Below are 17,731 nucleotides of genomic sequence, written 5' to 3'. Positions count from 1 at the left end.
CCCACAAAGGTATTTAGGCTCCCAGTTCCCCTAATTTCAATGGAAGGAAGCCTAAATACCTTTGTGGGTCTGGGCTCCAGTGACTTGCCCAAGGTCTCACACACACAAGCTGTGATGAAGCAGAATTGAATGCCCATTTTCTGAGTCCCAGCCAAGGGTTTTCACCACAAAATCATCCTTGGTAAAGACAGTCTACGCTAAGCAGCCCACCTGAACACGACACGAGAGGGCTGAGCAGCAAGTGAGTACATGAGCTTTTAAAAATATACCGTATCTCTCTATGGTGCTGCTTTCTTCACTTGCTTGTGACCCCTCCAGACCACTTTCCCCATCACGTCTCTCACTTTAGCCTTGCCTAGACTAACAGTGCACTAGAACACAAGGGCTACCACCATTGCTGCGCTGTCCAGAACTAGTGTGACAGTGTGAGGCTTCCTGAAAAACACCAGGGTCTCATGACTTGTCCTCTCTGATCTATTTTAAACCTCCGGAGGGAGGGAGGGAGGGAGGGAGGGAGGATGGTGCTCGTGAACTCGTTGATGTTAAATGATCTCTGTCCTTATCCTTTGCCATTCAGCTAAGAGTGCAGCCCACGAGGGATATATAAATAAGGAGTCAAGACACTCGGCTCACAGAGGATGGCAAGGAGCGGAGTGCACTCAGCCAGCTGCATCTCTAAGGTAAGGCTAAGCGTTCAGCGGTGCTGTGGGTTATTATGAGTGGGCTGAACCCTGCAGTCCTTGCTCTGCCTCCTCATTCCTCCCCCACTGCCATCAGCATCTAGCTACCTAGGTGCTGGTGCTGCTCTCGTGCCCGGGAGAGTGTTGCCTGCGTGAAGCCTGACTAAGTAAGTGCCCCCGTTTACATCTCAGCAGCCCCACTGCAGAAAGGGCCTGCGCCAAAACCCACTGAAGGCAATGGAGAGACGCCCATTGATTTGAAGGGGCTTTTGACCAGGTGCAGGGCAGAGGTTGGCTTAGTGTTTGTGCTGCATGCAGCTCCCTTTCTGTCACCCCCAAACACGACGCCTCATCCCTCCAAGCACCCAGGGGTGAGAACCTCATGTTGTCTGTCCCGTTTGGAGTGAGTGCATCACTGGCTTTCACCACACCTGCACTAGTTTTCACATCTCACTGCTCCGGCCTGCTGCTGAGAGTCACCAACGCTGCGTCTGCTTCCACCAGTGGGGAATCTGGAGCAGGATTCCTCTAGCTCTCCAGAGAGCTAAGAGCAAGAGTAGTTGCGGTAACCAGGTCAGATGAGGGTGTCCTAGCCTGGGTGGTTATAAAAACAAGCTGGTACTGCCAGTGTGGACGGGGATCTGTTCCCACAAGCAGTCCCATTGGCTTCATAAGAACATAAGAGCGGCCACACTGGATCAGACCAATGGTCCATCTAGTCCAGCATCCTGTCTTCCGACTGTGGCCAATACCAGGTGCTTTAGAGGGAATGAACAGAACAGAGCAATTATTAAGTGATCCAGCCTCCGTTGTCTAGTCCCAGCCTCTGGCAGTCAGAGGCTTAGGGATACCCAGAGCAGGGGGGTGCGTCCTAACCATCTTGGCTTATAGCCATTGACGGACCTATCCTCCAGAAACTTCTCTAATTGTTTTTAGAACCCTGTTGTACTTTTGGCCTTCACAACATCCCCAGGCAACAAGTGCCACAGGTTGACTGTACATTGTGTGAAGTACTTCCCTATGTTTGTTTTAACCTGCTGCCTGTTAATTTCAACCAGGTGATCCCTGGTTCTTGTGTTACGTGAAGGGATAAATAACACATCCTTATTTACTTTCTTCACGCCATTCTTCAATGAGCACCATAGGAAGGGAAAAGGATGATCCAGTGGTTAGGACACTAGCTGTGGTTTGGGGAGACCTGGATTCAATCCCCTGCTCTGCAACAGACTTCTTGCCTGACCTTGGGTATGTCACCTAGCCTCTCTGTGCCTCAGTTCCCCGTTAGCACAATGGGGTTAATAGCCCTGCCCTGCCTCGCCTCACAGGTATGTTGGGCTGTGAGGATAAATACAATCAAGATTGTGAGGTGCTCAGATACCACAGATACCACATCTGAAGAAGTGAGGTTTTTTACCCACGAAAGCTTATGCCCAAATAAATCTGTTAGTCTTTAAGGTGCCACCGGACTCCTTGTTGTTTTTGTGGATACAGACTAACACGGCAATCCCCTGATACCAGATACCATAGGGGCCACAAACATCCCTAAGATCAATAGTATCTGGGACATCATAACTTGTCCAAATCCATCCAGTGTGTAGGTAGCTGAGTTGGAAAATTCCAAAGGACACTCCCCCCGAATGCAGAGCTAAGTGATGATCAGCCATTGTTAATAAATAAATAAATGTAAAATATTTTCTTTCCTTGTCCATCTATTATCCATTTGACTGAGATCCAGAGATGCATTACATATATTTTAGGGCTGTCAGTTAACTACAGTTAACTCAAGCGATTAACTCAAAATAAATTAACTTGATTTAAAAAATTAATCACAATTAAAAACATTAATCACAATTAATCAGTTTTAATCACACTGTTAAACAATCATAGAATACCAATTTACATTTTTATAAATATTTTTGGTTGTTTTTCTACATTTTCAAATATATTGATTTCAATTCCAACACAGAATACAAAGTGTACAGTGCTCACTTTATATTATTTTTAATTACAAATATTTACACTGTAAAAAAGATAAAAGATATAATATTTTTCAGTTCACCTCATACAAGTACTGTAGTGCAATCTCTTTATCATGAAAGTTGAACTTACAAATGTAGACATTTTTTTTGTTATATAACTGCACTCAAACCTAATGTAAAACTTCAGAGCCTACAATTCCACTCAGTCCTACTTCTTGTTGTGCCAATCGCTAAGACACACAAGTTTGTTTACATTTATGGGAGATAATGCTGTGCACTTCTGATTTACAATGTCACCTAAAAGTGAGAACAGATATTCACGTGGCACTTTTGTAGCTGGCGTTGCAAGATATTTACGTGCCAGACCAGATATGCTAATTATTCGTACGCCCCTTCTTGCTTCAGCCACCGTTCCATTCCGTACACTTTGTATTCTGCGTTGTAATTGAAATCAATATATTTGAAAATGTAGAAAACATCCAAAAATATTTAAATAAATGGTATCCTATTATTGTTTAACAGTGTGATTAAAACTGCCATTAATCGTGATTTTTTTAATTTCACATTTGATCTTTTTAATCGTTTAACAGCCCTAATATATTTACAGCTTCATTCGTATCTTCCAAGGAGAATATCACTGCCGTCCATCGTTTGCAGATTCAACGCTGCTTCCAGAGGAGAATCTATTTGCTGAACTGTGATTCCTGCTAACCCAGGGAAGCAATGGTCGGACTGAAGCCCACTGACATCCCTCCAACTGCTACTGTTAAGTTCCTGGGTGCTGGGATGGCAGCATGCATAGCAGATCTCTGCACCTTCCCTCTGGACACGGCGAAAGTCAGACTGCAGGTAAACGTCCTTGTTGGTATTCCTATAGTACAAGGATACCGGGACTCAGCAGTGTCAGGCACAATGTATAGACACGTAGTGGGAGACGGTCCCTGCTCCAATGTGACAACAGTCGAAATAGTCAAGACAAAGAGTTTTGTTCAGAATCATGTAGCAGGTCAGCCGCAGAGCTGGGCACAGAATCGAGCGCTTCCAAGTCCCAATCCTCAGACCCACGTGGTCTCTCAAATGGAGTGAAAGGCATTTTAGATTAAATCATTGGACAAATCCAGCACTTGCTGAGAAACAGACTAGGTCTTTTTTCCTCCCATCTGTTAATTTTAAGGGTCAATCCAACTCCCATTAAAAGTTAATGTAAAGACATCAGCGGGAGTTGGATCAGGCTCTAACATACCTGGTTTGATTTCAGATGATGTTTGTTGTGTACCCTGCAGATCTGCGGGTTCCTAGAGATGCCTCAGTCGTATTCTTCTCAGCAAGTCCAGGTTGTTTTTTTGCTGGAATGTGAATAACGGAAATCAGGCATCACTTTTTTTTACAGACACGACTTGATTATAGTTCTGAGTGACATCGACACCATGCAGAGCCTCCAGCACAAGAGCGAGGGACCACTTAAAAGGCCAGAACCTCAGCTAGGGTAAACTGTCACTTGGAAGTCAACGAGGCTCTGAGAGTTTACCCCCGCTGAGGATCTGCCCCGAGCCCTCAAAGTGGATCTGAAATGGTACCTAGGCCTTGTGCTGACCCCCTGCACCAGGATAAATCTCATCCTCTTTGCATTGATACTGGAGAGCATTTTCTATCTGATCTCAAAGCACTTTACAAACATGAATGAATTTTGCCTCCCACCATCGTTCTGGCCAAATCCCATCATTGATAATTACATCTAGGCTACTTACCTGCTCCACCATTTTCAGCTGGATACGGTAGAGTCCTCTTCAGTTCCTGACTTGATTTGACCTGTAATGTCGCTGTAGACTGATAAACAGCTGCCACACTCTACCCCAGAGATGGCTGCATTTCAGTGGTGAGCAAAGAGATGAAGACGGTATATTGCTTGCACAGTCCTTGGGTATCCAGCTGGATGGAAGCTGATGTGTAAATGTATGACAATTATCGCCTTGCAACTAGTTCACCGATCAGAACCCCAGCTGCAGGTGGACTGCACATAGAAATGACAATTTAATACCTTCCTAGCTCAGTACATGCCCCAAACTACCTTGAACTGAGCTTTTAGCTCATGAACTCTCTTAGCTAAGGGCCCATCTCTGCAAACCCTTCCTCATGCCTGACTTTGCTTGAACTACTCACGTGAATAAAGGTTTCAGGAGCCGGCTCTAGTTGGCTGCACTAGAGGCGAATTGTCATCTACTAATAATGACGTCTGTCTGTCCATCTTGAAGATCCAGGGAGAGCCCAAGCCTACCAAGAGCGTGAAGACCATCCACTATAAGGGCGTCTTTGGCACCATCACCACCATGGTGAAGACGGAAGGTCCCACGAGCCTGTACAACGGCCTGGTGGCTGGGCTCCAGCGTCAGATGAGCTTCGCTTCCATTCGTATCGGGCTGTACGACTCCGTGAAACAATTCTACACCTCCACGGGGTCGGAGAGTGAGTGCTGGCACCACACGCGCGTCCAGGGGCCGTGTTCTCAACCTCTAGTTCAGAACGTCGGGCCACACCCTCAGCTGGTGTGAATCAGTTCATGGAAGCTGATGAACTCCACTAATGGAGCTCCGCTGATTCACACCAGCTGAGGCTCTGGCCCATTATCCTAGAGGTTGCCACTTAAAAAAAAAAATTTACAGTGAGCTGAATAACCTGAGATCCCAAATTACGAATGGGGTAAACGTGCTACACATATCAGAGGGGTAGCCGTGTTAGTCTGAATCTGTAAAAAGCAACAGAGGGTCCTGTGGCACCTTTAAGACTAACAGAAGTATTGGGAGAATAAGCTTTCGTGGGTAAGAACCTCACTTCTTCAGATGCAAGTGAACACATAGGATCCCAGTCTCACCCAGGTCCTGCAGTGCCCTGAGGGCAGCTAAACTAGATGTTTGAGCACCTGCTTTGGGACGTGATCAGATACTCGATGTCTTGTTGACATCCACTGCCCCGTCAAACAATGGCAGGCCAGGTTTAAAGAGCTTGGTCCTTCCCATTTAAAAACTACATTTCAGAACCAAACATGTGACAAGCGGTTCCCTCTCTTTGGAGCCAGAGTCTGCAGCTGGATCAGCCTGGGGGGGCCTCGGTCAGTGTTGGCGGGGTGCAAAGGGAGGGTGTAGCGGGACACGGTGAGCAGGGCCTTCTCTTACCCTATTCACAGCTTCCTGATGGTTGCTATCTCCAGTGCTGCTCAACGCCTCTAAAAACCAGACCCGGAGAGTTTAAAGTTGGGCATCCAGAAAACTGAGGCCAACCCCCAAATTAGAGGCCACCTGAAAAGTTAGGCTAAGTGACATCCCCGAGGCCATGCAGGGAGTCGGCCTTTGCCTGTGGCCTCAGTGCTGGATGGAGGGGACATGCTCGCGCCCAGCCCTAGCAAGGGAGGTGAAAGGCACTCTGATTTAGTGGGGAGGCTGAGAAAAACTCAGCTCTGTGCGTTGCTACCTAGCTGTCGATCCTAGAGACAGACCCAGAGCTTGCTACCCAGTTTATTCGCTCCCATTCAGATGCCGGCGTTCTCACCCGGTTGCTGGCGGGCTGCACCACCGGAGCCATGGCAGTCACGTGTGCCCAGCCGACCGACGTGGTCAAGGTGCGATTCCAAGCCCACGTGAGGCTGACAGATGGAACCAAGAAATACAACGGGACTGTGGATGCCTACAAAACCATTGCCAAGGAGGAAGGGGTCAGAGGCCTCTGGAAAGGTACAGGATTTATCTGTGTGGAGCGAGAGAGCCTCCCAGACCAATTGCCCACTGGTGTAAATCAGGGTAGCTCCACTGAGGTCAGTGTATGGAAGTCAATGGAGCTACGCCAGATTACACCAGTTAAGAATCTGGGCCCAGCTCCTCAAAAGTATTTAGGCCCCTAATTCCCATGGCCCTTAGTATTCAATAGATGAAGGTGAACAGAGCAAGCCCAGCTAACAGAATTCAGCTCTGGCCCCTCGGGTTCTGCAGATATCCCTGGAGGACAGGGCCAGCTGGTTTTAAAGTGGCCATGCAACAGTTCTGGCAGCAGGTCCATGTGACCAGATGGCATTCCCTTCCCTGCTTCCCAGATCCCCATTTCTGCTCCGGCACAGTGGGGAGGAGGCCTGCTCTTCTATCCTGGGGATGGCTGCCCCTGTTGCAGGTTAGGGCAGCCCTAAGAGGGCTTAAAATAGGACCTGAGTGGTACCTAGCCCTCACCCTGGCTCGGCACAGGATGGGACTTTCACCTATAATCTGCTACCACTGCAGGATTTTATACCACCGGGTAGTATTTTTAAGGTGAGACAGGAGAGAGGGACGCATTTCCCAGACTGGCTCATTGTAGCATAAGCCACAACAAACACACTGACTGTTAGACCCCAAAGGGCGGATCACAACCAATCTCAGACCAGAGCAGAGCAAACCAAAACGCCACCCCCCCCTCCCAAATGAGGGGGCTGGTGGGTCAGAAAAAGGAAAGTGGGGTGTTCTATTCAGGCCCTGCTCACAACCCCAGACTCCACCCCGACCCCAGAACAGTGGGATACTTCTACCTAAATGATCAGAGATTAAATCATTAACAATGGTGACGCTAATGATGATTTTATGTCAGCACTCACCTGCGATGGTTTGGGGGCACATCCCATCCAGGGCGAGATGGAATGTCCTTTTTCCTCTCGCGTCACAGAAATAAGGTTCCTGGCAAGCCCACAGACCTGCAATAACAGATTTGCCTCGTCATTTACTCGCTCCCCGTTTCCTTGGGCGCTCGAGATAGAATTGTGATCGAACTATCCAAGCCCAGGACTGAGTCGCAGGACTCCCAGGATCCATCGCTTGCTCTGTCATTGAATTGGTGTGTAACTCTGGGCTTCTCTCTCCGCCACTGTATAATGGGGATAATGAGTCTTGGCCACTTTTGTAAAGTGTTTTGACCGCTGTGGATAAATAATGCCACGTAAATGCCAAATATTATTCTTATTATCCCTTAAAATCCTGGTATCACAGAACTCCTGCCATCTGGTAGAGCTCCTTTAGGCACAGGGGTAATGAACACGATTAATAATAATACAGTCATGGTCATCACCTGCCCTACTTTGCTTTCAGAAGAGCAGTGTGAGCTCACATGGCCAGAGTCACTCTCTAAACCATTCATCCTTTGCATCTTCTGCCTCAGGGACGTTACCCAACATCACCCGCAACGCCATTGTGAACTGCGGAGAGATGGTTACCTATGACCTCCTCAAGGAGATGCTGCTGAAATATCATCTAATGACAGGTGAGGGAAAGAGGGCCTTGAGTGAGTGAGGGTGTCTTTCCTTCGTCCTTTCCATCTGTGGAGCCTGGTGGTTAGAGCTCTGTCTCTCTGAGTCCTCTCCATTGCTTCTCCTCCCAATGGCCTTCCACAATGGGTGATGCTCACTCTGGCAAAGAGGGCTGGAGCCGGCTACCCATGCTGCTTCAGACGTCAGCTGGAGGTTTCAGTAGCATGGTGGTAAGGATGGTCTAGTACAGAGCACTAGACCTTAGAAGACCTAAGATCTATTCGCAGCTCTGCCACAGACTCCCTGCATGACCTTGGGCAAGTCACTTAGGGACAGATTTTCAAAGGGATTCAGGCACCTAAAGGTGTAGATAGGCACCTAGTTGGATTTCCAAAAACTCCCACTGGGAGTTAGGTGCCTACACACTTTAGACAATCCCACTAGGTGCCTAAATCCCTTTGGGAACCTGGTGCTTAGCCCCAAATTTTCAGAAGTGCTTGTGGATTTTACGTACTTCAGTTTTGAGGCATCCAGCTTTGAGCAGCTTGGGCCTGATTTTCAGGGGTGCTGAGACCTCGCAGCTCTCATGGACTTCAGCTGGCGTTACAACTGGCTCTGTAGCTTTGAAAATCAGGCCCAAAAAGTCTCAAGGTGTGCGTCCCAAAGATAGTGTCAAACCTCCTGTGCCTCAGTTTCCCCCATGTGGAGAATGGAGATACTTCCCAATCTCTCGGGGAGAGGGCCAGTTTATTGATGTCTGTAAATTGAACGGAGGTCCTTGGGTGGAATACGCTCTAGCTGTGCATGGCACCAATGACTAATTGCAAGTGGCTTGTAAAGGCAAAATCATCCCGTTTGCAGTGGAAAATTCCATTACCCCAAAACCTATTACCCATTTCCCACCCCCAGACACTTTTCCTTGCCATTTCGTCGCTGCTTTCGGAGCTGGGTTCTGCGCCACTGTGGTGGCTTCGCCCGTCGACGTCGTGAAGACGAGATACATGAATTCCACCCGTGGCCAGTACAAAAATGCCTTGAACTGTATGCTCACCATGGTGATCCTGGAAGGACCCACAGCGTTTTACAAGGGGTAAGTGGTGCTTAGGCACTGAGCCAGCTACAAATCTGTATCCAGGCCTGTACCGAGCCCATGGCCTATTCAAGGAGCAGCGCATGTGTTCATGTAACAAGTCTACAGAGGAGACTGACAGTGACAGAGCACTGGGCTGAGAGTCAAGAGACCTGGGTTCTCGTCCGCTCTCTGCTACCAGCTCATGTGACGATGGGCAAGTCACTTTGGGACAGTTTTTCCAAAGCGGCCTCTAATGGGTGGCTCGGTCCATGGCACCTCCAGCCTGAGATTTTCAGAGGTGATAAGCATCACAGGGCAGGGCAACTCCACATCTGGTTCCCCTCAGTGATCCCGTAAGGGCCCGCTCCCAGGCTTCCGGCTCCCCTGGCTGTCCCCTCTCTTGGGTGGAAACACGCAGCTCTCGCCCTTCTGCCCGGAGCATCTCCAGGCTGAGCTGTTCCCTGCCTTCACTGTGTTACTCCCAGCCTGCTCCAGGAGGCCTGCTTGCTTTCTCTTCAGAGCTGCTTAACAGTGTGACGGCCCCGGTTATAGATACCCCACCGCTCTTTCTGTGCATGTCTATTTTATTCTTAAGGTAAAAGTGCTACAGAGAAAACACATTAAAAACAAGGAAAGAACTTGAACACAAGCTAAGAAGCTCACCAGAGATCACCCCAATCCTCGCATGGGCTCGGGCAGGAGCAGTCCTGCAACCCCCCACCCACGGGGTTTCCTTGGGGTTTCAAGTTCATCACAGCTTTACCTCAGAACAAGCGCCTAGTAGGCCCAACCCTCCCCAAAGGATTGGGGCCCTCCAGGAACCAGGGGTCCTGTCTGCTTGCTGGATCAGGAAGATGGCCCTGAGCCTATTTGTAACCAGGCTGTTTATCCCCAACCCTTCCTTTGTCTGTTGGTCCCTGGAGAATCCCGTCTGAACTCCACTTCCCCAGGGGGTAGCTCCAAACACCCACTGGAGGAATGACATTCGTATCCTCCTCCTCCTCCTCGAGGAGTGCCACACAGTGCCACAGACACCATTGCCTTTTTAACACAACGCCCCCCGAAGGCATCAACCCTTATCCAGTCTGCTATAAGCTTATCTTCATTCCACAAGGTTGGTCCAGGACATTGTCAGTCTGTCCCGTAAGCACCTGCTGGCTTCAGCTGGCTTGTGGTGGATGCTTAGTACCTTTGCAGAGCAGGCATGAGGCTCTCAGCCCGGGCATCCAAAACACAAGACGCCCAGAAGCCTTTACAACATGGGAGCCTGGAGCTCTCTGCGCCTCCACTTCCCTGTGTGTAAAATGGGGAGAATCAGGAGCGGCACCAGGGTTTTTGGCGCCCTAGTCGGGGGTCCTTCCGCGCTCCTGGTCAGCGGCGGTAATTCTGCGGCCGGCAGGTCCTTCCGCGCTCCCGGTCTTCAGGGCACTTCGGCGGCGGGTCCCGGAGTGAGTGAAGGACCCGCCGCAGAATTGCCGCCAAAGACCCGGAGTGCGGAAGGACCCCCCGCCGCCGAATTGCCACCGAGGGCGGCAAAATGCCGCCCCCCCAAATCCTGGTGCCCTAGGTGAGGATTATACCTACCCAGCTCTGTAAAGCACTTTGAGATCTGCAGCTGATGAGCGTAAGGGCCCAGATGCTCAAAGGTGGTGCCTGACTTTCATTGAAATCAGTGGGAGGTTGGTGCCTTTGCGAATCTGGGCCTAGCCCAGGGCTAAGTATTACAGATTAGTCTGGTTTCATATTCTGCTGTGCTTGCGAAGCACGGGAAAGAGTCAAGCCCACCTGGCTCGGTCTCATTATTTACAGAGCACCGTGTGTGTGCAGAGCAACCGGTAAGGTGTCTCTAGCCAGGGGTGGGTGCGATGTTGGGCCGGGCAGGAATCAAGGCTAGTGTTAAAGAATAGGAGTGGCAGGGGGGAGCTGGCTGAGGGTGCGTGATGCCAGGCAGGAGAGCAACAGAGGGGAATCCATGGATAGCAAGGATCATAAGGGAGCTAGTGGATGGGGGATCCACCAGCCAAGATACAGCTTGTTGGTTGCCAGGGGCTTGGAGTACCCTGGTTGGGGATGAAGGGGAAATTCTTTAGCCTCTACACTGTTGGATCGCTTAATGTCTATTGTCCCCTCTCTCAGGTTCATGCCCTCGTTCCTGCGGTTGGGATCCTGGAACGTGGTGATGTTTGTGACCTACGAGCAGCTGAAACGCGCCATGATGCTGGCCCATGAGACGTAGGCGTCTCCGTCCTAAGCCCCAGGGAGGTCTCTGGGATGAGATGACAGAGGACAGCCTGGGGGCTCCCATGGATTCTCCTCTCCCAGGCAAAGCTGGCTCTCTCGGCTGAACTCTGACCGGGACACACACTCCCAGCCGCTGAGGTGGGGACATGCGGCTTTGGATGGACTGTCCGGCAACAGCTGGCTTTTCGAAACCCACTTGTCACAGTCGGCGAGATGCCAACATAAATTACGTTATTTAAACATGCCCAAGGGATGCAAGATACTGAAGCGACGAAAAAGGACTAGAAAAAACCAAACCATCAGTGAAGCCAAACTTTCGATACGGCCACTGAGCTCTTCGAACCATCTTGGATCCAGGTGCTGCCATGTGGACAGGAAACTGGAGCATAATCCCAGGGTGATGATAAAGAGCAAGGTACGCTTTGGGGGATGGGAGAGCAGTGCGATGGGGAAGCACAGGGGTCAGCATTGGGTTTAGTCTTATTGAATATCTTCAGAAGGATTAAACAGCCTTCATGAGTGATAGCAAACGGCGGAAATTGCCAGTGTAGTGAGTAAGGGACTTTGGGCTTAGCTTTTTACAGATTGGTGGGTTCTTTACCCAGGTGGGTTTTTCTGCTTAACTCTAGGCACCACTTTTTCTCTGGGCTTTTTATTTTCATGGTGCATGCGGCATGGTCCGTGCTCCGCCCCCTGCCCAGCAGGAGGACACAAACCCCGCCCCCACACTGCTCTCTACCCCAGCCCCTCAACGAGTTGGGCTGGTTTTTAGATCATTTTATGCTTGTTTCTTTTAAGTTTTCTGGCAAGCAGCAAGATCGGAGCAATAACTCAAAGGAACTTAGAGACACTTGGGACATGGGAAGAAATAAATAGTCAAAAAATGTCCATCTAAACTTTTTGAAGAAATGGGAAATTTTTGCAAAAAAATATTCTGTTTTTGTCAAAAAAAAATGGTGGGTTTTATCAAAACAATAATTTTGGGGGGCAAAAAAACCTTTAAAATCTTATAGTGGAAAAAAATCATTTCCTGACAGCTCTAGAAAGAAGTAACCCAATGAGATTCAGCGTTGGTTCAATTCCCTGTTCTGCTGCGGGCGCCGGGATAATTCTTCCCTAGCCTCACAGGAGTGTGGGGAGGTACTCAGATGTTACTGTGAGCTGGATAACACCACCAAGGGAATGATTTGGTAAGGGGTGGTCTGAGAGGAGCAGGTAACTGCGAGTGAGGGGATGAAATTAAACCAAGGAAAACGTAGGAGAAAAATCAGGAAAGGTTTCCTAACAGTGAGGGTCGAGCTTGGCTCCCAAGTGGTGGAAGGCCCGTCCTTCAAGTTGTTTAAAGATAGGCTTGGTCTACAAGCAGAAATATTACCACCATAACTATACTGAATAGAGCCAAGTCAACAGGTGGAAGGCTTTACCGGTATAGGTATACCAGAGTACTAGATGAGCAAAGTGCTCTTCGTGTGGATGCAGCAAAATTGTGCCTTGGCAGCATAGCTTATTCCAGTGCCCCCAGCTCTCCTCCCAACTAAATCAACTGGCCAGCAAACGCCCCAGTGCAGATACAGTTTTACCAGCAAAAAAAGGCCTGTTGCTAGGATAGTTGATTTTGTTTGGAGAACAGGTACAAGGTGTACTGGGAAAAGAACTCTCTTGCTGGTCTGTCGGCATAGCTATACTGGCAAACCCTTTGCAGGGTAGCCAAGGCCTTAGACTGGATTATACACTGATGAATAGACTTTAGGGAACAAGCCTGGTGAAAGGACCAACCAGCTGGGACCTGCCAGGTCTTTTCCATCTCTGGTCTCTGTATGATTCAGCTGATGTGCTGGGAAGCAGAAGTGGGATAAATTAATGCAAAAGAAACGCCTACCAAGACACGGGTAACTTTAGTTCCTCCCTCCCTCCCTCCCTCCCTCCCTCCCACAGAGCCGACCGCCCACAGATGGAACTGCAGTAGGACACCGACCCGATCTGCCTGCGGTGCACACTAGTCAGTGTTCTGGAGCTGCACTGAGAGGGGGTTACTGGAGGAACATTGCCCACCCATGTGGATCACTCGTGTCACAGGGGAATAGTGGCCATTCAACTGTGTCATTGTTATTGCCACCTTGCAGCCATTGCTAATAAAAGAACTCAGAGGGCCCCCAGGGGATCCCGTTGCGGGTCTCCTGGCTTTTCCTTGGCAAATTTAGTTCTTTCTCTCTTTTTCCTCTCTGGCCCATGCTGAAAGGCCTGTGGAGCAAACCCAGAGGGGACGGCTGAGGGATCTAAGCATCGGGTTAGAAATACCTAGAACGATCCCAATGCTTGAATCCTAGTGGGATCAGCTCACCCTGCATCTTTCTGAGCTGGACAAATGAACCTGCTTCACCAAAAGCACTAACCCAAGGCCAAAGCAACAGCATCGCCCTGGTCAATGAAAGACAATGGCGACTACAGCAGGCAGGCCCCCACCCGAGCAGTGGCGTGGAATTCACCCCGGTCCAGGTGCAGAAACCTTGTGCTGAATTTCCCCTTCAGTGCTGAGCTCACAGGAGTGATTTGGGGAAGTCTGCTCCAGCAGCACCGGCCCCTTTCCGGCCTCCGTGGTTCACATCCTAAAGGATCAACAAGGGCCACAGTTAAGGGTCTCTTAAAAACATCCTTTGCAAGTCCCCTTTAACTGTCCCGGTGGAGCAGTAAATGGCATCCCAAATGATACAGGGCTTTGCAGATCAGAATCACCAGCTTGAGCTACACCTAGTAGCAACGCTAACTCAGAGCTTGCAGCCAGAGCGGAGCACCCCTGTGCAGTCAGTACGAGGCTCATGCACTTATCTGGGATGGACGCACCCTCCAGGCCAAGTGGGATACGTGCTGCGTACTCTGCTGTGATTCACTGCACAGAGGTGAATTTCACCCTCCGTGCACAGCTGCTCTGTACCCACAGCCAACAGCCCCACGCTCTTTGCAAGCACTGAAATTCATAACCCATAAATCTGAAGAAGTGAGGTTCTTACCCACGAAAGCTTATGCTCCCAGTACTTCTGTTAGTCTCAAAGGTGCCACAGGACCCTCTGTTGCTTATAACCCATAAAGATTAGCCCAGCACAGCCCCCTGGTGCAGACGCAGCCTACCCAACAGATGGAGTTTTCTGTCAGTGCAGGAACACCACCTCCCGGCGTGACATTGGCTACTCCAACAGAAGCATTCTTCCGTTGACATAGCTGCATCTACTCTGAGGCTTAGGTCGGCATCAGTTGGGGTGTTTTCTTCATACTCCTGACCGATGTAGCTCTGCTGATATAACTTTCAAGGGTGGACCCTGCCTTAGATCAGTGACTCTCAACCTACTGTACCCCTTTCAAGAGTCTGATTTGTCTTGGGTACCCCCAAGTTTCACCTCACTTAAAAACTACTTGCTTACAAAATCAGGCATAAAAATACAGAAGTGTCACAGCCACACTGTTACTGACCAAATGCTGACTTTTGCATTTTTACCAGATAATTATAAAATAAATCAATTGGAATATAAATATTGTACTTACATTTCAACGTATAGTATATAGAGCAGTATAAGTAAGTCATTGTATGAAATTTTACTTGGTTCTGACTTTGCCTAGTTTTACAACATGCTACATAAAAAGCACTAGCAAATACCTAGATGAGTTGATGCACTTCCTGGAAGACCTCTGAGTACCCCCCTGGGTACGTGTGCCCCTCGTTGAGAACCACTGCCTTAGATACTACAATGATGGGCAGAATAGAAAACTCTAAGACAGATACATCAACATTCAATTCTACTTCTAACTGGACTATGATGGTGGCATTAAAGAATTAAGCCACACCAGAGTGTCTTTTATTGATGCCCTCTTCTGCAGTGGTGCGAAGCAGTAGAACAGATAGCGTCAAACCATTCAAAGCAGCATTGAGGAGTTAACATATGTGATGGGATCTGGTCCCTTTTCCTTGTGGAGCAAAGTGATGCTTTTTAGAAGGTTTCTTCAGAATGTAGCAGTGGGGGGATATTTTGGCTGAAGCTAAGCAAAGCACTAGTAAGTCCCAGCTCATTCGTGACCCTTTTCAGTGATCAGTCCCCAGATGTGAGCCTCTGGGTGTTGATCCAAGGTGGCAACATCCCTGAAAAAGGAGCCAACCAGCCAATCAGAACTCGAATTCTGAGGTAGAGGTTGGGTCAGAGTCTGAAAGTGAGGAGACCTGGGTTCCATTTGCTAATCTCCGTCTACGCTAGGGAACCCCTGGTCGGCAAGGGTTAAAGTCCCTAGTGTGCTACGCTGTTACTTCGGGCAAATCACCTGTGTTGTGCCTTCCTTGGTTTCTCCATTTGTGGAATTCAAGCGAAATGAGGTTCCGTTGTTTTTTAAAGTGTTGCCTGTTTTTTGAAATCCCTCACTCCGCTGCACTTTGCTGGGTGTGTTTCAATGCAGTGTCTTTAATTCACTCTTTTTAAAAAACAAAGCTCCTTCGTGCAATTTATCGCAACTCTGCTTACGCCCAACTTTCAGAGAACCAGAGAAATGCAGGACTGGAAGGGATGTCAAGAGGTCGGCTAGTCCGTTGCCTGCGCTGAGGCACAATGAAGTAACCTTCCAATCCAATATTCCTCAACGAATCCCAACAGAGAGGCTACTAAAGTCCTGAGTTCAAAGGAAGAGGCAAAAGAAGCCAGAATACTCAAGAGGGGTTCTGATCTCTATGGCATCAAATCTTAGATGTTGTCCAGCCCTTCTGGTTGTAAAGGGAACCTTCAAATGCAACCACTGCCTTTTTGGGGATCAGGAAATAGAATGAAACAATAGCACAAAGAAATGAGAACACTCCTTATTCATCTCAAAGGGCTCTTCATTGTCAAGTCTCAGACTTCATGAGCCCTTGTTCACCTTGACAATGCTAATCCAGGGACCAGAAAACTCCGGCTCATTTTATCCCACTCATCATGTCCTGATGTTGCAGTCGTTTGACGGGCTATTTCATAGGACTAGCTTGGAACATGCACATGATTGAATATTCCTTTGAGGATTCAGGTAATTAAAACAGTTGCTACTGTTCTTAACGACTGGGTGGAAAGGCCAATAGTCTCAAATTTGGTAATGCAGCTAAGGCACTCAAACTGATTAACGAGTGTCCACGCTGGCAGGGATTCAACTAAATTAATGTAGAAACTAAGTTAGTTAAACTGGTGCAATTTCTGGATGTAGAGCAGGGTGAGGCATCTAAAGTGAGGCACTCAAATCCATACTTAGGCATCTAAAAAAGCAACCAGGTGCTGAACGCATGCAGTTCTTATTGACTTCCATCTTTATGTCAGGGCTGATTTCGGTCCAAGCTCAATAAAAAGATTCACAGATGTCTCAAAATCATTTTGTTTTTCAGGGACAGTTCTTAGCAGGGGTCATTTCTGGTGATTAGAAAGATGCAGTCGGTTGAACATAAGCCTCCACTTCTTGCCTGTGTCTCCTGTAGCATGAGACAAATCATTTTAAATGGCTAACAGAATCTTACCTCCATTTTTCAGGCAATTCTGTAACAGCAATCCCCTGGAAACAGATCTTTCCCAGACCTCTTAAACAGGGAAAGTGTGTGAGCAAATAAATCGTCTCCACTTGGACGATATCAGATTATGATTGTGTTTTGAACAAGGGTTATTTGAGCAACAGAAGCTCAGCCGAAAGCACAGTCTAGAAATAAGAACAGCGTGTGTGCATTTTATAAGTGGAGAGACCGACGGAAAACAGAGAGCTCTTAGCCCATAAGGATGGATTGTATAGGAATGAGGGTACACTTGGGAAATCTCCATAGACTATTAGTCGTTTTTAGTCTTTTTGCTTCTGGCACCTGTTTTACACACAGAACTCGAGTTGCCGTTGGTTTACGGTGCCACATTTGTATCACGGAGACAATTCACGATGAACCAGAAGTGTACTCTGAGGATCTGGAATAACAGCAGAAATATGAACTCACAGGCTGCCGGCTACACCGTCTTTTATCTCCATTCTGTCCCCTCCCTTTTCATTTTGTTTGGGGTTTCAAGTGAATTTCATGTTCCTGAAAAGTGCTGGGTCCGTAGTGCCTGAACTCCCCTACTTAACAACAGAACAAGAGATGCAGAGTGCAAGCTTCATTTGCAGAAGCACCCCCTCCCACCGACCCCCGCTGACTTGGAACGGCCCACTTCTAGGGTTCAAAGGGGAGCATCTGTCCCCCATGTCTGTTACATCCTTTGGTTAATGTCACCATCTCGCTGGGGCCTCTAGGTGAAGTTGTGAAGTCCCTAGGAGGTTTTTAAGAATAGGTTGGACAAACACCTGTGAGATCTAGGGTTACTTGGTCCTGCCTCGTTACTGGGGGCTGGACTAGTTGACCTCTTAAGGTCCCTTGGATTCTTTGAGGGTGGGTTTTGTGAGGTGGGCACTTGTCTGCTGCACAGGCCACTGAGTAGCCATCAGACGGTGGCAACTTTGGGTGCCTGCCAATCTACACCAAACCTGCATC

At 48.6% G+C, this 17,731-nt stretch overlaps 1 protein-coding gene across 8 annotated transcripts; it reads left to right on the top strand.

Moving 5' to 3' along the window:
* The first annotated feature begins 489 nt into the window (after positions 1-489).
* On the top strand, positions 490-16,596 carry UCP3 (uncoupling protein 3). Of its 8 annotated transcripts, XM_042850668.2 has the most exons (10): positions 549-680; positions 1,826-1,925; positions 3,267-3,508; positions 4,912-5,122; positions 6,187-6,384; positions 7,829-7,930; positions 8,826-9,006; positions 9,584-10,102; positions 11,125-11,644; positions 13,165-13,425. In XM_042850668.2, exons 3-8 carry the CDS (start codon positions 3,383-3,385, stop codon positions 9,585-9,587), a joined length of 822 nt encoding a protein of 273 aa, XP_042706602.2. In that variant the 5' UTR covers positions 549-680; positions 1,826-1,925; positions 3,267-3,382; the 3' UTR covers positions 9,588-10,102; positions 11,125-11,644; positions 13,165-13,425. The 8 variants fall into 8 exon arrangements, with proteins under 8 accessions (XP_023959566.2, XP_042706580.2, XP_042706602.2 ...); XM_024103736.3 differs by lacking the exons at positions 9,584-10,102; positions 13,165-13,425 and adding an exon at positions 15,745-16,596; XM_065581826.1 differs by lacking the exon at positions 9,584-10,102 and having other exon boundaries at positions 3,287-3,508.
* Positions 16,597-17,731: the final 1,135 nt, after the last annotated feature.

Source organism: Chrysemys picta, chromosome 1 (genome assembly GCF_011386835.1).
Source record: "Chrysemys picta bellii isolate R12L10 chromosome 1, ASM1138683v2, whole genome shotgun sequence".
In the NCBI taxonomy this organism is placed as follows: Eukaryota; Metazoa; Chordata; order Testudines; family Emydidae; genus Chrysemys; species Chrysemys picta.
The sequence above is the reverse complement of the archived record's forward strand: the minus strand, read 5'-3'. Positions and strand labels throughout refer to the sequence as shown.

Excerpts from the sequence above, each read along its gene's own strand:
- UCP3 (XM_024103736.3), top strand. The coding sequence starts at position 3,383 with ATGGTCGGACTGAAGCCCACTGACATCCCTCCAACTGCTACTGTTAAG. Across the intron at positions 5,123-6,186 it reads CACCTCCACGGGGTCGGAGA|ATGCCGGCGTTCTCACCCGG; the intron begins GTGAGTGCTGGC and ends GCTCCCATTCAG. Across the intron at positions 9,007-11,124 it reads CCCACAGCGTTTTACAAGGG|GTTCATGCCCTCGTTCCTGC; the intron begins GTAAGTGGTGCT and ends CCCCTCTCTCAG.